The 20,375-nt window shown below is 44.2% G+C and overlaps 1 protein-coding gene across 8 annotated transcripts in view; it reads left to right on the forward strand.

Moving 5' to 3' along the window:
• Nucleotides 1-20,375, forward strand: part of AKAP13 (A-kinase anchoring protein 13) — a 229,029-nt gene that overhangs the window by 115,593 nt on the left and 93,061 nt on the right. For 7 of the 8 annotated variants that reach the window (XM_052807307.1, XM_052807309.1, XM_052807310.1 and 4 more), the window contains 3 exons: nt 5,103-5,292; nt 8,650-11,557; nt 16,001-16,077. In XM_052807307.1, the coding sequence (XP_052663267.1) occupies nt 5,103-5,292; nt 8,650-11,557; nt 16,001-16,077 (3,175 nt within the window). The remainder of the gene's footprint in view (nt 1-5,102; nt 5,293-8,649; nt 11,558-16,000; nt 16,078-20,375) is intronic. The other variant, XM_052807315.1, reaches the window with a different exon arrangement.

Raw genomic sequence — 20,375 nt, forward strand, 5'->3', positions numbered from 1 at the left:
ACTAAGAAGTTAGTGTTAAATATTTTGAATCAAGTTGTTAAATATTTAATCTGATATTGAAGGGTAGGTTATGCAATCCTGAATTCAGTTCAGTGTCTGAAGCCACTGCAGTTCATGTTTGTGCGAAGCACTGTAAGGGCTAAGTCATCATTTCTACATCAGATGAACTTTAACTCTTTCCTTCAACATCAAAAGTACTCAAATTAGTGAGTGATCTATAAAATTTTCTTATATAAGAGACATTTTTTTCTCTACTTTTCTGGGACATTTGGAACACTTGGGAACACCTGAAGTATGAATGCTGTGTTAAGTATCTGTCAAATTTACGAACGGTTGGTTTGTTTTAACCTATTCTAGCATATACCGGTTGCACGTGTTTTCTGAGTTTCATATACAATGCATATTAATGACAACAAAAATGAAGAGGAGCAAGAAAGTGTTTGTGTGCACTCGAGTTTTGTGTATCACTAAAGATTATGGGTGAAAAGTTGATCATATGTATACAAAGCCTCTATTACCTCAACACTTCTGCAAATACCATTTAAGTTCTATTTTGTCAAATTTCTAAGATGTCTTGGGTTTAGGTGCTGGTGACTGCTTTAAGTCTGGGTGTTGGGTTTTCACAGGAGGGATTGTTGGCTTGATTGAAATTGCCTGTGTTACGGACGTGTTGTGCAATTGTCAGCAAGTCCAGCATCCTGTCCCAGTAGGCACCGTTCCTTGTTTATCCCAGATCACAGTCTGTCTGATCTAGTATTTTCAGTGTGATATTACAATAATAGTAATAAAAAGAATGTAAGATTAAAATTCAGTTTAGTTTAGTTTTTATTTGCCTTACAGATAACAGCATCTAAATTCTAGCATTTCCTAGTTTTTCATGGCAGCTGTAATGCTAGGGACTTTGTTTAATTTTAAAAAAAAAAAAAAGTGGTGATTTTTTTTTTCTTTTTTTCTTTATCACATGAATCTGGGAGCTGGTGCTTTCAGAATAAACCCACAGCTGCTGTCAGGCTTGCAGCAAGATCATAAGAGCTGGCAACACTACTGAGTTTGTTTTGTTTCAGCCAAAGTCCAGCTCAGAAATCTGGAGGGGATATCCCCAGGAAATAACACCTTGAGTTCCCACACTGCCTTCCTTGCCCATTTGTAAAACTGTGGGATAAATCTTCCTAACACGAGGTTTTGCTTAACCCACTGAGGCTTTTTTGTTCATCTTTTGATCTCTTCCCCCCTCCTCTTCCTCTCCCCGCCATTTAAAACCTGTTATCTCTGTACCGGAAAGTACGCCTGCCGGGAGCACCAGCACTGCTGAATTTCAAACCCTTGTTACTGAGCACAGTTTCTGCAGCTTTTGAAGGCCAGCAGAGCTTTTACTCATTTTTTTTGTTCTCCCTTTCTCACTTATCTTCTCTCTTCTTAAACATATCTCGCGTGTATCTGCAGGAAACTGGGAGCTGTGCTGTGTCGGTGCAGGCTTTCCTCTCCCTCTTTCCGCTGCTCACTGGCCCGGAGCCATCCTATCTGCTCCCCCACGAGACAAGAAGAGATTCAGCACTCGAGTACGGTATGACTCCTCCTTCGCCAAGGATGAGTCTACTTGGGTGATCCTGAGAGGTTTAAAAACCACAACCTATCATTTTGTCCTAGGTGCCAAATGGGCAGGAGGTGATGCTGCAGTTTAAGCAATCAAATCGGCTCCTGGATCGAGCAGGTCATGGCCTGAGAGTATTTTGGAGGCTTGTTTGCTACTTCTCTCATCCTGTTTGGGGTTGGCATCCTTCCTTGAGCCACTTTTCCGCAGATGAAGGGCAGGTTGGTAAGTCTGTCCTTTCTTGAAGCCAGGAATTTCCCTTCTGGGTTTACCTCCATGGGACAGAAGACCGCAGCAGAAGCAGCAGGGACTGGAGCTGGAGTACTTCTTCTAGACTTCTTCAGCGGGACACGGCATGGTTGTGCCAAGGGTGCAGCTAGTGAACACTGTCAACCTTATTGAGCAGTCCTTGCTTTTTTTAACCAAGCAAGATACTTTATTCTGCAACAGTTGGGCTCAGAGATGATGCCGATTAAATTTTCAGTTCACTGGTATCTTTTACATATTTCAATGGGAAGCTGTTGAAAAGAGGATGAGAAAGAATTGGCCCAGATGGTTAAACCTCATAAGAAGACAGATTTCCCTTGTAGCTGGCAAACTGCAGCAAACTGAATTTTTGTGCTGAATGGAAGCAGATTTTCAGACTTCTCAAATGCTGGAGTTTCTATGTACATTTTTGTTAATAAATCTTCAGTAAATATTTGCATATTTGTTTTTATCTCCTAGTAGACGGGCTTGGGTACGCACTTCTATGCAACCATTACAGAAATTCCTAATTTGTACAAAATAAGCATCTTTCACAACCAGGGAGTACAAAATACATGACTACAAAGCTTTTTTTTCCCTGGAAAAAAGTGTGTTTTTATCATCTCTCAGTAAAACCCAAGGCTTGCAGTGAGACATAAAGGAAAGACACAAACTGTTAAGCTCAGTGTATGAAGACAAACAAGCAGGAGTGTCTTCTTGTATGATCTACATGGCCTTGGAAGGGATTGCCTGAACAACAGAAATAGTGGTGTGCAAACAAATTAACGCTTGCAAATACCCATTTGTCCTCTCTGCTGCAGACCATTAGTGCCAGGATTCAGCAGTGTATGAAAGGGATGATTTAAAGGTGTCAATAGATTGAGCCATCTACTACCTTACTGCTTAATTTTGTGCAGCGTAGGTGGCTGCTACTGAAAATGAGAGCTTGGAGTTGTTTGTAGTTGGCTGGATGTGAGAAAGATCTTGGTTTTTCAAAAGGTTTAAAGCTCTTTATACAGTGTAACACAGATTGTTAGCTTGAATATGAAAAGAAATTGCTGTCTTTGGAAGCAGAAGTGATTTTTTGATCTGTCTGGGCCGTGTGAAGGTGGTAGATTGCAGGAGGGGTGGGCATGCTCATGGTGTTGCAAGGGACTGTGCTTGCTGTCACCTTGCTCCGGATTTTGCAGCTTTTGAAGTCGCTGAGGGTCCTTTAAGGCTCGAGTCGTGCAGGCTGCTTTGTGGGTGCTGATTTGAAGATGCTCATAAGCGTACTTGAAGCTTATGAGAAACTAGAGCAGGCTCATCGTGCTCAGTTCTTTAATCTGGCTGATGTTGTCCCCATGAGTGGGTGAATACGGGTTTTGTGCTGACTGCCTCTGTTGTACTCTGAGAGTGGCCTTGAGTACAGTGGTTTCTCATATATGACAGCTGAAAAGAAAAATACTCCAGACAGAGAGGTCTGTGTTTCCTGTTAAAGGAAGGTAATTTCTTTAGTCACTTGTAATGGCTCAGTTGACTTCACTGCCTCCATGGATTTATATTAATTACCACCAAAAAGTGGATGCTTCTTTCTGTTTCTCTATAGAAATATTGATTTTGTTTAAGTCAAGAGTAATTCTGCTGAAATCAGTTGAGCTACATGGTGGTGAATGGTGGAAGACGTGGGTTCACTTTGAATTTCCTTGCAGATTTAGCCCAAAATGAGTCACAGAAGAGGTGGGTGGTTGTGCAGGGGCAGAGCAGGGACAGCCACTGCCACCGCCGTCATCTGCACAGGTTTCTCTGCCATGTGATGAACCGTCCAACCGTTTCCCCACCCTGCTCTATGCATTCCTGTTGCCAATCGTGGTATTGTTTGCTCATTACGTCTTTGCTTTCTAAATTGTGTGGCTTCCCAGAGAGGTAGCCCTGTGGTTTGCTAGGTGGGCACTTGCCCGTTAGAAAGGTTTGCTACTTTTAAAGTAAGAAACCCGTCGACAAAAGTGTTGAAATCTATGTGTAATTTTGCCTGGTTGGTGGTATACATTTACTCTATATGTACCTTCTTGAATTCCTAATTATTTGCATAAAATCACAGCTCTGTCCCTTCTAGGGAAATCTGTAGCTGTGCTGCAAAGGGACATCTGGGGATGCCTGTTGTGACAGGGGCTAGTCTCCGTGACAGGGAGGGGACATGCTCTCAGCTGGGGCTGGCTGTCGGTAGATGCAGCCCTATGGAAAGGAAAATAGAGAAATTTCCATTACTTGCACCCCTGAGCAGGTCAGCATAATCCCCTGTTCCTGCTCAGCTCCACATCTCTCCTGGGGCATGCAGTGCTTGGGAGGGTGCTGCATGAGCCACTCTGTCCCAGGACAGTTAAAACAGATTTTGGGTTTCCTGAATCAGTTCTGATTCAAAATGAAATCTATAAACCTGAAGCTTTAGTTGACATAAGACAAGATAAATGTTTCCTTACCCCCTTAAAGGGGCAATGTAGCCTCTGTGCAGCTCAGTGAGACCTGAAGAATTACGGCTTTGAGTCACAAGTCTGTGCAAAATCAGGGTTTGACATTCGAAAAGAGATGACTGAATAGAAATTTCTATTGAATACATGTAATTGGTGAGTTATTTTTTCATTCTGATCTACAACAGCATCTTTCTTTTCTTTCCTTTTGATTGGTAAAAAGAAAATTTGTGATAGTGCTGCAGAAGGACAGCTGTCTCACAACATTGAGAACATCTTGCACAGAAGCAGTTTCACAGGGCAAGCTAAACTCATTTCAGGAGTGAAAAAATTGCTATGATTTGATGGCTGTTGGGTGTTTGTGAAGCATCATGCTGGTTTCAGTGTAGAAGTTGTAGCATCTGTATCATGATAATCCTCATTCCTTCTAATGTGTCCCTCTGCAGTTCTGTTTTTCGGGTGTCTGTTGTTCTGCAATAGCTGCTTTGGTGATCTCCACCTGCAATAAATTCCATTTTAAAAAGCAATTATTGTGCCCTTTGCTGCTAGTCTTTCATAGTCTGGGGAAAAAAAGCAGGTGTCTCTACCTTCGAAGGGCCTTGTGAAATAAAGCTTGTGGCTGGCATTAACTCTACATCACATTAATTTTCAAGAACAAGAAGTACGCGTGTGTATTTGTCTGTCTGGCCCTGGAGCCGGGGCTCTGTTTTGCCTGGGCCATTGATTAGATGACTGATCAGAGTGAAGAACAGCATGCGTGTCCCGCAATGCAGCGTCCCTCCTTGCCTGCCAATTAACCCGTGCTTGTTTTATTGCAGAGAGGAAGCCAGGGAACCAGACTCCTGGAGCACCTTGTCTCACACTGTGCACTCGGGGGACTACAGTGTGAAGCACCACCGTGGGCTTGATGTTTACATGCTGACGGCTGAAGCCAAGGAAGGGGTAGCAGCCAGCTTGGAGAGTGACATACGGCACCTTCAGATGCACATGCAGAGCCACCAGCACATGGTAAGGGAAAGGCTGAGATGATGAAAGAGAAGGGGAGCTGGCTGGTTGCAGCCTGGCACCTGGGAAGGACTTCCATGCGTAGGCACCCTTTGGGGGTGTATTTACCTAGATGTTTTCTCTGGATGTCGTTATCAAACATCCAGGCGGACACCTGCTTATTTTCTTCTCGTCTGAGCACGGGGAAGTCTGATAAAGTTGTATTAGGCAGCAAATTTTCTCAGAAGAGAAGCAGGCTTGGGGCTGTGCAATGCTGGCTCTGCTTGGCCTTGTGGGCACTCTCTGCTCCCAGCTCCTGTCTTCTCCATTTAGGTTGGGACCCGCTCAGATGAGCAGGGAAAACCTCCCTGGAGGCGTGCTGTCCCTCCGGAGCGTCCAGGGCAGCATAAGGCAGGCTCCACAGTGAGGCTGGGTTTGTGGGGGATGAGCATGGTGGATATGTCTCTGTTCAGATGGGAAGTCTGGGGTCAGGGAGGAGACTGAGGGGAAAGTCTCTGGGGCGGGTGATTGAGAAAACAGCCATTTCCTTAGCACCTCGGTGTAGGACTTGGAGGACGAGCCTGCCCTGGCCACATGCAGTGCGTGTCCATAGTGGTCCCCTCACTGCGCTCCTCTTGGACCCCACGGCAGTCAGACTGCAGGAGCTATGGGGCTTTGGAAGGGCTTCCCCTTGCTGCTTTAAAATCGATGCCACAGGGTCTTGGTTGGGATGGGAACGTGAAACAGCAGGATACTTCTGTGCCACTTCTCAGAAACACCCACGTGTCTTGCGCAGCTGGCATCACTTGTGTGTGTTCCTTCATCAGCTCATATATCCGCCTTTACAGAGGTGTGGTATCTAAATAACAGGATATTTTTGTTCCTTTAACTAAGGAAGTGGAGTATCGTCTGCAGGCAGTGGGCTGGGGGGATGTTCAGAGGTATGGGCCACCCTGAGCCGTCTTCACCCTTCCCTGAGCGCCTGAGATGTTAATTACTCCCGATCTCAACAGGAACTGGTGGTATGAGTGGCAAACCAAGGCTAACTGTGAAATCGCTTCCCCTTTCCATCAAAAGATACTAAAGCATGGCCAGCATATCCAGCTCGCTGCTTGTTTGCTTGTGCGAATGCCAGATGGGTACATTTTGCCTGACAATGAAATCGGAAAAGGCTATGTTTAGACTTTTTCTTTCCAGTACTGTTTCACTTCACATCTAATCTGATTTGAATTTGGAAAGCAGCCCTGTAATTATTTCATTTAGGTTCATTTTGGGTCAGTTAAAAGCCAGTTGGCTTCTTTTGCAGACGGCTCTATTTTTCAGGCTATCAGCAGAGTGACTTCACTGTGAGGATGCTGGGGCTGCCACAGCCCCTCCTTTTGAAAAACTTGGTTGTTCCCAAGCAAGCATCACTGTTGTCTGTGTCTGTCCATCCTGGCAGGGAACCAGCAGCACGGTCTCCATGCTCTGCTGCAGGGTTATAGCCACCAGACAGCCGGCATGCCATTTGATCCTGTTTGTTTGCCCTTGCAAAAAATAGCAGCAGCCTGCGGGTACTGCTGCACACAGAGCCCTGCGTCCCATTCCTGTTGCTACACAATGGATGGCGATGCCATGCTGCCTGCCTCTGATGCTAATCTGTCTTGGGATGCCTCAAAACCAGGAAGCTCTGGCATAGCTGACAGCATATATGGGAGCTGGGTAGCAGGATTATTTTAAATAGGGGATTCATGGCAAAAAACAGAAGTATGTTTAGTGGTCTGTGATTCAGTGCTAGTGCTCGTTTGCAAACCTCAGAGTGTGGAAACATGAGTAAATGCAATATCCTCAACATAGCAGTGATGATTTTAGCCACTATTTGTATATGCAGTACCCAGAAGTTCTATGTGATGCATCATTTAACAAATTGGCTGTTTTAATATTCAGGGAGAAAAGGGGTGTTTAAGCTGACATTTTTGGTATGAAATTCTATTTTTCTGACAAAATAGAGTCTTAAACAAAATTTGCAGGGACCTGTTTAAGTTAGGCTTCTAGGATGCATGTATTTTTTTGGAGTATTTTTACAAATAAATGCAAAAACCCCCAGATTTTAACTAGTACCTTAGAGTTTTGTATTTGTGGATAGTCACAGACACTTAGTGAGAAACCAGTGTGACCTCCAAAAGCTTACAGTGCAAAACCCCAAGCAAACCAAGGGAGCTCTGTGGGGTGTACATTGAAGGATTGAGGTTGCTTGTTAATTTAATAAGTCACTTTTTCTAAGATATGAACACTGATATGCTTCAGAGAAGAGAATAAAAAAGGAGATATTGAAATAGACTGTTCTTTTTAGGTAAAAGTTTGATTGTATCAAATTATAAAAGCTTGGGGGATCCTTGACAAAGTGGATGCTCTGGAAGGAAAATGCTGTTTAGACAGGAATTGAATATGTTGCTACTGTTCCATGATAATGCATGTATTAATTTTAGTAGTATGTCATCGTTTTCAAATCTTTATTTCCATTTAGGAAATAAATTTCAGATATTTAATTATGCATGCAATTCTCAGGAATACATTAGATGATTAGTTCAGTTCTAGGGGTAGGAGAGACAAGTGGTGGTGCTCGGACATAGTCAGCCAATTCCAACGTCTGAAGTAGTGTTTCCATCAATAGAGAGAAAATTGAGCAACACTGAGAACTGGGGAGTGCCATCGGACAGGGATCTGAAGTTGCTCTCAAGCAGCATTTCCTCAAGCCCTTTGGGACTAGACTAGTATATATTTGCATTATTTGGTAGACTGAATTCTGCTGTTTACTGATCTTGAATTTAAGTGCACTCAAGAAATAGGACTACAGCTGCTTGAAGAGCAATTACAAAGATTACAGTTATTCTCAGTGGTGGCAGATGGTGTAATAAGGGGGTAGAGGGACAAATTTCAGCTTCAGGGTGTTCAGGCTGGCCGTTAGGAAAAACTTCTTCGTGGGAGGGTGGTGTGGCATGGGAACAGATTGCCCAGGGAGGTGGTGGGTACTCCATCACTGTAGGTTTTGGGGACTTGGCAAGATAAAGTAATGGTTGACCTGTTGTTGCATTGGTGATACTCCAGCATCAGGCAGTAGGTTGGACTAGCTGACCTTCAGATGCTCTTTCTAACCAACGGTTCTGTCATTCTAATAATTTCAGTATTACTGCGTAACAAAACCAACACATAAAATACCTACTGCAGTATGTTTGTAACTCTGTCCCAGGCGACACCAGGTAGAGGTGCAGAGGGAGCAGGAGTCGCATGGAACAGGATTATGTACATGGAGATCTTGTACACGGTGGAGGCAGTGTAAATGTGTGACAGAGCAAAGTAATCTTTTTTTTTTCTTTTTTTTTTTTTTTTTTCTTGTTACAGAGTTTAAGACAGCAGACCAAGCCTGTACTGGAAGATTCTGGAGACAGCTGTTCTAAAGGAGCAGAGCCAGATGGTCACCCGACCACTACCTCTCAGAGCCTAGAAGAAATGGCAAGAGAAGGAAGGCAGGAATGTCCATCTGATCTTGTTCACCTGGACATCAGGCAGCTCTCAGACCAAACCCACCAGGAGGAGAAATGCAACAGCAGGAGTTTGGGAGCTTTTAATGATGCGCCAAATGACTTGCTGAGCCCGGGGGATGCAAAGAGCTCAGAGTGCTTCTGTGAAAGTAAAAATAAAGTGACGTTGAGTAAAAAGGAAGAGGAGGGGCCAACCTCTGCTGAAGGCTCTGGGACTATATCAGATGAGAACGACTGCACGGTGAGCCTGTGTGCAAGTGTAAATGGTGCCGTAAATCTTCCATCCTGTGGAAATACAAATGAGGAAGCTGGAATGACATCTGCTGGAGTTGTTCTGGATCAAGCTGGCTTGTGCAGTAAAGATAGTCCCCATCAGGAAGTGCAAGCTGCTGAGGAGCGTGCAGCTGACAGTACTGTTACTGTGGTTGAAACTACAGGCAAAGCCCCAGCTTCCTTGGAGGGCGTGGATGTGGCTATGGGCCAAACTGAATGCAGGAACTGTACAGGGGCAGCTGGGAGGGCTGTGGGCCAGCAGCAGGGAGAGGATGGGATGGCTGAGGCTGGTGAAGGGAGGACTGCAAACATAGAAGAGCAATTGCCAGCTAAGGAAGACTCAGCCAGTGCCTCTCAGCCCTTACTCGGTGGTTTTAATGGCACCGAGAGTGCAGATGGGGAGGATGCAAATGTGGGAGTGGTGTCGGCGTGTGACAGTACAAATGCAGATGATGGCACTGGCGATGTCTCCATTGACCTTTGCAAGACCAGCAATAACAAAGAGACTGGAGCAGACTCATGCACTGATCAGGTAAACAGTGGCTTCTTGGAAAGCCAAGGCGATGCCCATGCTGCGGCGAGGCAGGATGTCACTGCAAGTGCTGGGGCAGCGTTGCCAGCAGTGAATGGAGTGAAGTTTCCCACATGTGCATCAAAACCTGAACCTGGTTTGGAAATCCGTGGCACTGGGGAGCAAGAAGGGCAGATGGAAGCAGGTTGCACAGTTGGGAAATCCAGCTTGCCCTCCCTGAAAGACAGTATGGAAACTGATGGCCCTGATGCTAAACCTGAAAACAGTGACGTTGGTGGATCTAATCAAAGCAGTGCAGAACCTGCATGTTGCCAGGAGAGTGGTAAGATCACTGAACATGCAGCTGAAGCAATGGAGGGCAGCGAAGCCTGTGAAGAGGAGCCAGCAGGAGCTGATACCAGCAGCAGCGGAGATGGAGGAAGTGCATATTCTGCAGATGGAGGTCAGGAAGTTGCTAGCTGTCACCCTTCTGCTGATCAAATTGTCGTTGAAGATGAAATGGGCGACAGCTTCAAACCAGACACTGCTCAAGAGAGCAAATATGAGCCTGCATCGCTCCCTCTGGACGATGCCAGCGCATGCCTGGCAGAAAAAGAGCCTGCACAAACCGAAGCAGAGATAGCAGAAAGTGCTTCGGAGCAGGAGGGGCTGAGCAGCAAGATGCAATCACTCATTCCCCTACCCAGAGGAGAAGGACCGGCTGTGAGTCAGGAGGGAGATGCTGCAGTGGCACCTCCCGGGCAGGAGGCAGCTCTGCAAGTTAACGACCCTGGGTTAGCTCTGTGTGCCAAGGGCACAGACCGTGCGGAGGAAAATTTAATAGGCACACCCTCTGTAACTCATAATGAAGAATCTAAACAAAACCAGGAAGCAGTGACAGTGGCGGCAGGCTCAGCAGAGCTCACCCAGCAGCGTGGCAGGGAGCATGGCAAGGTAGCTGCCGGAGCCGGCTGGCCTGAGGACCATGCAGGGGATGAGGGCTCTCCGGAGCAGAGCCTCTTGCAGGAGGCTGAAGGAGGCAAAGCTGAGCCTGAGCAGGAGGCTCGTGCAACTGGCAGGGAGCAGGTCTTGTCGGAGGAACTTCTTGCTGCTGTTGTGAAACCCTCTGCCTGCTGTCAGGAGGGGCCTGTGGCAGGTGGCAGCGATGTGGATGCTGAGATGAAAGGGACAGCCCATGCCAAAGAAGCGTGCAAGACCAGGGCAGTGGGTGCAGGAGAAAGCACCATCCATGAACCTGCATTGGCAGGCAAGTCACCAGGTGTGGAGAGCGGCCCTTGTCTGGATGCGGCCCTGAACCAAGAACATGATCCCAGTCAAACCCTACAACGAATCTCCCCACGCAGCAGTACCCCCGAATTAAAGGATGCTTCAGAAATGAGAGCCCCGAGTGATGCCTGTGAGGGTAAGGAATTGTTAAGGCCGGTGACAATAACCCCTGTCGCAGCCTATCCGGAAGAGCAGGAGGATACGGAAAGCATGCTTCCCCGGGCAGCGCTTCAGCCCATCGCAGAAGAGCCCACATGCGACAGTGACTCCAGCACCGACACCGTTTGTCCCGCTGGCGAGAGCGATGCTGGTCGCACTGCAAAACCAGCTCAGGGGGAGGTCTTGGCTGAGCCTGATGGGAAGCAAAGCCAACCTGTACCTGAATCGCACTTCCTGCCATGTTTGTGCTATTTGCATGCTGTTGAGTCACTGGAAAATGTGGGAGTAAAGAGTTTGGTTTCGTCGGGTGATGGCTACTCTCTGGATAAAGTTCCTAAAATGGTAAAAAGTTTTGATGCGGTGGTTTTTGCAGCGGAGACACCTTGTTCCCCTGAATTACCAGCCACAGAAAAAGTGGGGCTTGAGACCCAGGCTGCAGTGGATGTGGGAGCCAGCCTTAATGGAGAAATGGATTTAAGTTCCTCAACAAAGAAGAGGAACATCAGCCCAGCAGTGCAACGAGCTGAGCCTGTTACAGGTAGGAAGAATCAGTTGGTTTCCTACTTTTTAGTTTTTTCTTTGTAGGTGTGCCTCTAGCGTCTCATCAGGAAAGGAAGGGAAATAAGAGCAGGAGGCCTGCCTTGTGGAGGAAGTATAGGTGTTTGGGGTTTTTCTTTGGAGAAAGAAATCTGAAGTTACATATTAAAACTTCCAGTTCAAATGCATGTTTCTTGGCTGGCACTGGTGATAAGGACAGGACATCATCTCCTGTGAATTTGTGCAGAAGAATTTGTAACACCTGAATCCTCCCTGGAGAGGAATGAATGGGAGGGAGCTATTTGGATTACTTGTATCTTCAAGTTATACACTTTCATGTGGGCATGAGGGTTTATTTGCTTAGTGCTATTCCTTCGCTTCTCCCCTTTATTTTTGCTAACGTGGAGCCAGAGGGTACAACGGGGCTCTCTTTCTTTGCTCCTCTACTTGAAACAGCTGCTAGTGTCCTTCCGAAGTGTGCAAAGCCACTTCCTAATTGGAGGTATTAGGTCATTTAAAAAAGCCAGCAAGCCCTACCCCCACCGCCTTTTCCGGGCTGCAAAACTTTTTTGTTGGGCAGAGCAGCCGGTGGTGTTTTCCAGTGCGTTTAAGCAGTACTGGAACTCAGATGATGAGTTTTACTTGCTGCCATCGGCTGGGAAGTGGGACCGGTGTTCCCCACGGATAAGTGGTAATGGGGGAGAGCGGTGGGACTTGGGGGACAGCACAGACGTCTGGTGCCTGTGTGACAGGAGCTAATAGAGAACACCACCAGGTAACTGCAAAAAGGGAAATAAAGGGATAAATTGAATGAAAGAGAAATGGGTTTGTTGCTCCAGCCTGGAATTAAATCATAGGTGAATTTATTACTGAAGCATGGAGGTAATCTGATCTTTATATTCCACCTGTTCAGACAGCTGTTAAATGGAAGCAGCTGAACTTTTTCAGTTGCCATTTTTTTCTTTGCTATGAGAAAATGATACAGTGCCTCTTCCTTTCCCAGCACCAAACAAACAAACAAAACATTTAAATGATAAAAAAAGAAAAAAAATCTGCCATGATATAAATCATGAGGTTGTAAAGCTATAAAGCTATTTCACTGCTTCAATGCTGGGAGCTGTTTCTTCAGTCTAAAAGCAGAATGGGGTGATGGCAGAGGATTTGTTCTGATATGTGGTAGCAGAATAACTGGGGTCAGGGGAAAGGATTGATTTGGGAGGGGGTCAGTGGTGGGTCTAGCAAATCCTTTTTACGTTGAATTCAGGATTTTTAGAAAGTCTATGTGTCGGGAGATAACCAGTAAACATTAGTCAGGAGATCATTAGTAAATAAGTAGAAAAATTTAAAGGTGGATCAGAAAGAACCTATTTTAGTGCTGTGGTGGATTGACAGTTCAATAGGATGGGAGTGGCTGTAAGTCAATACCTGGCAGGCATCCTTTCTTCTGGGAGCTTCCCGCTCTGCTGGCTCTGTCCATACAGTGCAGGTCTTTATCTCTGGTTGGATTCTTGGAGGCATGACATTGTCTAGGTGAGGTTTTAAAAGGAGAAGGGATTAAACAGTCCAATAAGATAGTGACTGAAGTAGGAAAGTAAGATTAAGGCATCATTCTGTGTTAGGGTATGGAAAGGGAGGGGAGAAAAGGAGGTGACCCTGTTACTGATTTAAAATACATAAGGATTTAGTGCTAAAAGGTCTTGGAATACAATGGTCTGACCTCTCCATAAGGAAGAATTTTTTATTTGCAATGGGATGCTGCACAAAGCAAAATTTGAGCTGGAGTATCTTTTCTTGAAGAACTTTAGGATTGCTCTGAGGCAAGATGTTAGGGAAGCCCGAATAAAGTATTGGCTTAAAGCAGAGACAAGCGACCGCTGTGAATCCAAGCTTGCTATTTGAAATATTTCTGAAATTCAGCTCCTATAAAGCAGCATCTAGAACTCTGATACGGCAGTAATTCAAGAGAACAGATTTATTGTTTATTATCATTGCTGTGTACATTCTTTATGCCCATGTCTAAACTTTGGGTAGTGTGTTTTGTGTACTAGTTCAGTGGCAGCCTTCAATTCTTTGTGTCAATTCTGGGGAGTTTTCCCGGCAGCCTAGGTTTGTACAGAGTATTTTGTAGCCATGCAGGAGTCGTCAGTGCTCAGAATGAATCAGGTCTTTTTTCTATAGAATACAATAAAGCCTTCCCAAAGGAAGTGTAGGTCACGAGGCTGTTTCTCAGAAACGCGTGTGATCAGAGGGCTTTATTGTCATGCTAATTTATCAGAGACATAACCGGCTGATAATTGGTGTTGCCATTACTCCAAATCATTGAGTGCTCTAATTTTTTTATTGTGAAATTGCTCCCAAATATATACCTGTTTATCTAATTGCCTCCACTTAGTTTCAGCCTACCCCCAAAACAGAGACTTCAAAGGGCTAATTGCCTTATCCAGACAAATATCTAGTGACTGATCACAACACTGAAGGAAGGTGATGAAGCTAGAAGATCCTACTTTTCATAAGGCAGCTCCTCATGCTGTTAGCTTTAGACTCAGAAGTGCATTACAGCTGAGTAATGGGTTCTGCAAGGACGTTATTTGCAAGTCAGGCAGATAGATGCTACTCATTGGAAAGCGGGCAGTTAGGATATGAAATCGTACTACAGTAGCCAGGCTGGGTGAAAAGAGAAAAAATGGCATGTGTTTATGCTGACAAAACACCTCCAAGTAGATGCAGCTTCTTGGCAGAAAGCAACACCAGCAAGGTTAGGTTGTATGGTTGGGGTTTGGCATCTTAAACTAACAAATACTGTAATCCATGCTCCCTAGCTCTTCTCCTGGGAGAGATATCCCTCGTGTATCTTGTAGATCTCAGCATTTAAAGAAAACATTCATTGCCAGGTAGAAGAATGTCACCTTATTTTGAATTTTACCAGTCTTCACCTCATTCTCATCAATGGCGTTTTCCCTTTGGAAAAGCACTTACTACAATTCCCTTCCCCTGTTAAAGTAGCAGGACTGTGATAGCATTATAGTGCTTTTCATTTGAGATATGTTTCTTAATAGAAGTTTAGGAAGAAGTGGCAGAGTGCAAAAAAATGTCCCCTTGAATTTCATCCTGAGGGTACATGTCTTCATCCTCCAGTTCTTACCCAGCATGGAGTATCACTACACCGCTTGCTTCCCCTGTCCTCAGTGCACCAGAGGTTTCTTCCTTGCATGTTCTGTCTTTGGACCAAGTTCTCAACCATTGGACCGCAAGCACATCTCATTGCAACCGTGATCTCTGCTTTGCCAACAAATGGGACTCGCACAAATTTGTAGCATTACCTCTGATTTCTGATAGTCTGCCCACAAACTCATCTAATCGCTACAAAATCATGTCAATTTGACTTAATGATATTGGATTAGTTTATCAATAGAACATTGCAAAACCAGATAGTCCCAAAATGAAGGGTTGACTTTAATGCCAATGGAAAACTTGTGAAGATGGGAGGCTCCTATTGCTAAATCCCTGAACGGGTAAACTCACTGCAAACATATGTTGCCTTTAAGAAGGTGTTGTCATCCATCCAGTGTTTGGTTTTAGTAGAAATGAGAGAGGGAACGGGATTAGAGGGGGGGTTAGCCCTAACACAGCCACTCTCCATCTAGGTGGCTTTGGTCAAATCACTTCATTTCTCTGAAAGTATCCTGTGTGTCATGAGAGTCATTATCTTAGGGTTGAAAGAGTATTAAGACATTGACTTTATGCCAGGAAAAGGTATGCAGAAGGGAACCCTGGGGAATGGTGACTAATGAAAGCTTTGCTGCGCAGAGAAAGCAGCTGGGATGTGATGTTTGTACCACTGTGGTGGTGACACCATCATGGGAGCGTGAGGAAGGGGAAAATCAGCTGGGACTTTGTAAACTCCAACAGAAAAGTGTTAGCCCTCCTAGTCCAGGGACCTAATCATCATCATTAAGGCAGTGCAGGTGGGCTGCATTTTTGAAGCTTGTCATTTTTTTTTTTCAACACTTAAAATACCTGTTGAGAGAAGGCAAGGCTGGTTTCTTGTGTTATCTTTGGGTTATGGTAAGAAGAAAAATAGCAAAAATTTTGGTTCTTTAACTAGACAAATGGGAGCCAAGAAAATACATGAGCAAATACATGCAGATGTGCTCAGCCTCACCTAGAGCTTTTCAGTTTTACCCTGTGCTTGCTGCTGTTTGATAGTTTCCTTCAGTCCCAGACACGACAGTTGTTAAAACTAATAACAAACAAGCAGCAAAGTCGGGAATGAAACCAGATGTTGGAAGTCAAACGGACTTGTTGAAGGGTTTTGGGGTTGGGTTTTCTTTTCTTTTTTGGGGTTGGTTTTTTTTTGAGACTTGATTGAATAAACAGAAAAATATCAGCAGTCCTGAAATAAGTTTGTTTTTAAATTGCCTGGGTGAACCCTCTGTTTTCACAGGGAAGTTGGAAATGAAAACTGAAGATGAGGTGGATTTTCTGAAAGATCGTGTCGAGAGCGCAGCCCACGAGGAAGTGGTGAGTGCCACTTATGCATTGTCACCTTGTCTTTTTCTGTGCTTTTTAAAGAAATGCCACCGTTGCTGTGGCCAGCCACCTAACCTGCTGGTTTTCTTTCTGTAGCCTTTGTAAAGCTGAATGGCATCCATCACCATGACGTTTTTAGCCTTTTAAAAATAGTGTGGGCTTTTAGACCTTGTGTTTTTTTAACCACTGGATTAAGCCACATTTATGTTTTCTCAGTTGGTGACACAGAGACTGACCCCAAAGGTTCCTCGTGAGGCAGGGCTGTACCAAGATTTATGTATAATTTGATAAAAGTGATGCCCTGGAACATGCTTGGGGTTGGCAATGCTGCATGGGGGCTGGCAGTGCCTCCGAGGTCCTCGCACATGCATGGTCCTGGCAATTCTTTCTATCCTCTCTCATGCTTTGCCCCTCCAGGGAGTTTTTGGCAGAGGGGACTGTGGCTGCGGTCAGTGTTGGTGCATGCACAGACTCCGAGGGCTAAAGGCATTGCTGGCTGGGAGCATTAGTGCCTTTGCTGGAAGAAAAATTAAATAATGGGAAGACATACAGGGATCAAATGTGGGGGGAAACCCCGTATTCCTCATGTCAGTGAAACAATATAAAAAAGTATGCCAGGGATCAGAAATCAGTTGGTATTGTTTTCTATTAGTTGTGCTTTGCCGTATTTAAGGACTGTCTATGATTAAAAAAAACGTGAATATTGGGCTTGACAGGAATGTAATTTTGGTTTAAAGCACCCCTGGGTTTTCAGTTTAAAGCAGCTGGATTTTTTGGTCTTACCTTTCCTAGCTGGATTTGCATTTGCTCCTATATTTTATATATAGTTTCTTGTTCCTGAAAAAGAAAGTGTTTTGTAAATGCTAAATTGCTTGCAGCCTGTGTTGGTGCACGTTGCCATTGAGCAGCTGTGTTTGTGTTTTAGTGTACCATTATGAAGCTGTTAAAAGAGAAAATATTGTGGGGATGAGTTAACATTTGCAGGGTGGAGCACCAAAAAGCTTTGCTCATCCCACAGTAAAGCTCTTTAGGTGGCAGAACAGTCTTGCCAAAGCTTGTAATAAACTCAGGTTTATTATGTTTTTAACAAGTTAAGGCTTAATTTCTGTAGCTGTTTGCTCGGTGAGTTAGCCAAGGACTAAAGCAAATAACTTTCCAAGCTAAAATTTGTGCTGTCTGATAAGTAAGTCTTTCATTACTGGAATGCGTGAGTGTAAAGATGCTGATGATTTTTATTTTACCAACCCTTTATTAAAGATAATTTTCCTGACTAATACGTTGGTAATAAAGTAATATATCTTTAGAAAACGCAGATTAGGGCACTGCCTTTTCCTTTCAAACAGGGAATAAAGAAAAGAAACATATTGAATTTGGCTTCCATTTTGCATGTTTTACAGGCATTTTGATTTTTTAACTGTGTGCTCTCTTCTCTTCTTCCTCTCCCTCCCACCTCGTCAAACACCTCTTTAGAAATCTGGCTTTTCTGGTGCAGGAATGGGAGTGCCAGTGGAATGGAAAGTTTGCTGCAGGACTCACAGAGTTTCCTGTTGCTACGTTCAACAGAAACAAAATAACAACTGCACTATATTAAGGTCATTTAAAAAAAAAACCACATTGGTGGAAGACTTATAAATAGAGCTTAATTCACACGTGTAGGTTGGGTAGGGAGCTGGCCAGTGAAAGCCATCGCAAAGTGTGCATCTCCTGCCACGTCCTGTCTCTGCTTTATTTAGTGCTGACTTTTTTTGTAACCAGAAGTCTTTCAGCTGCTCATTGCCTTCTCATTACAGAGCGATTTTGTGGTTAGTAAAAGCGGTTTTCTTAACTTGTTGCAAACAGAAATGTTGCTTGCACCTGGTCAGGAGATACAGGTATTTAGCAGTCTCACCGGTACTGTCAGCAACTTCGAACTTTGGGAACTGCATTAACTCCTGTTTTATGGGTGAGAATTTTGCACAATGTTATTTATAAATATGCAATGTGGAAAGCTGTTTATATGCACAGACTGTTAAAAAAAATATATGTTTTGGAGCCTAAAAAGTGCAACTTCTTGTATAGTGCAATCAAGCTGAATGACAGTAAGCTTGACCACACTGGAAAGAAAAGGGGGAAAATTCCTTCTTGTGAGTTGGTTTCTGAAGGCTGAGAATTAGCTGATTCCAGTATTACATATATAAGATTGCACATGCTTTCCCTGTAGTTGTTTCAGAAGACTTTGCCTGAGAGAGGCTCTTGTGCATGTCATGGAAAAGCTGCAGCTGAAAAATGTTTAGGAAAATAATGGTTTGTAGGGTTATAAGCACTGAAAAGAAAATAATGGAAAAATGGTTTTTCCAATTAAAATGGGTTTTTTAAGTGTCTGTTTCTTAAATCTCCAGAATGTTTTCTCAGAGGTTGTATTTGTTCAGCTATAGAAATTCTGTAACCAGAATTTCCCAACCTCCTTTCATGTTGGACAGTGGGTGCTCATCCTGCTGGAGACTCCCCTGGTCCTTATCTTCCTGCTTTGTTTGGGGATCTTGAGTAGAGCTGGGGCAATAACTTGGTGTGATCTATTAAAATTAGACTTTAGCAATTTTAAATTGAATAACTTTAGATTCTTAACTCTGAGAAATCTGGTCTGGCTTCTGTATACTGTGATATTACAGTAATTTAGAAATGGTGCCTGGTGGCACCAGCATTATGAAAGTAAAGTGACAGTTTGAAATGAACTGTACCCTGATATACTTCTCTTCTTGTGTTGATCCCAGAAATTGGTTATGATTCATTATTTGTTGAATCTTAGTCTTCATGTGGCAGGATGCATAAGGTTGCACTGCAGGGTTTATCCAACAGCTTCAGTTGTCTAAGCCTGTGACTGACAAATTGTAGCTGGCTGACCCCAGAAACAGAGTTCACTGGGAAATAGCCTTCTCATTGTATTTATTAATTTCATTAGTTAGTTCCTGTTGAATTTAATGCATCCTACCTTTACCACATGAATTAGTTTTTAATTAATGTCTGTATTTTCAGAAGTTGCAGTCTACCAGGTAAACGTGGCATTTCTAAATATCTTCACAGAGAATGAAGCTTGAAAAAGATTTGAATTTTCATCTCTCCACTGATCCAAGTAGTGCAGTAATGTGTGATATATCAGCAAGGTCGCCTCCTGGGGAAAACTTGCAATATTTTCAGTCATGATTTGGACGTTGGAAGTATGTTTATAACACTCTCGGATGACATCAGGTTGGGATGGATTTCAGGCACTTGGGTGAACAGGGTCAGGGTTCAGAGTGGCCTTAAGGAATTGGAGCGTGGATCCAGATAAGAGATAAAAGCAGCCACAGAGTACTTCATTTGCAAAGAAGAAATCAAAATGCACATTTACTAAGTCAGGTTTAAGCTGGAGAGGGGTGGGTAGAAAAAGCCTGAAGATTTTTAGTGGACTGCAGATGAATCATCAGCGAGAGACTATTGCAAAAGAGACAAATCTTGTTTTGAGTTATACTGAAGGAGTGTCCTCCGTAAGGTGCAGGAAGTGACTTACTCGTGCGTGGCACTGCAGAGGCATCATAAGTGTCATTGAATCCAGTTTTGGGTGCCCTGCTCCGAGGAGGACACAGGCATACTGGAAAGTATCCAGAAGGAAACAACGAGAAGAGATTAAGAAATGGGAGAAGAGGTTGAAAGAATTAAATTTATTCAGTGCAACAAAAAGAAAATTATTGTGCAATCTAGCAGTCTGCCAACATGTAATAATGGTTATTAAAGTCCCAGATTTCCATGGCAGCTTAATTTACTGATTTGCTAATTTGCCAGGATGATTTAGGCTGGATGTTGAGAAAACATCCTGTTATCATTATGAAACTGTCGCAAGACCACCTAGGCAGGCTAGGAAACCTCCTTCCCTGGGAGTTGTTACAGATAAGATAGATGATGCTCTGTCAGGACAGAGCTCCAGGTCTGTTGTTGCCTGTTGCTTTTGGTTTGTAGGCCCCCCCACTTTGTGCCTCACTGAACAGGGAGAAGAGGAGGGAGCAGCTTGGCCGGAGTCGGCAGGGTGTGCAAAGGAAGGGGACAGGGATGGCAGGACTGTAGGAGATGGAGGTGGGAAGAGGGGATGGGCCGGACTGGGTGGAAAAGGGCTTAGGGAGAGAGGAGAGACCCACATGGCATTGAGGTGGGTGTTGAGATGGACAGTAGATGTAAAGGATCCAGAGATTTTTCCTCCCCCCCAACTGTAGTCTTCCATGTTGCTCTTCCTGGAGTCAGCAGATAAATGGAGAAAATTATGGCCTAGATGTACAGTG

The sequence above is a fragment of the Harpia harpyja genome, chromosome 14 (genome assembly GCF_026419915.1).
Source record: "Harpia harpyja isolate bHarHar1 chromosome 14, bHarHar1 primary haplotype, whole genome shotgun sequence".
In the NCBI taxonomy this organism is placed as follows: domain Eukaryota; kingdom Metazoa; phylum Chordata; class Aves; order Accipitriformes; family Accipitridae; genus Harpia; species Harpia harpyja.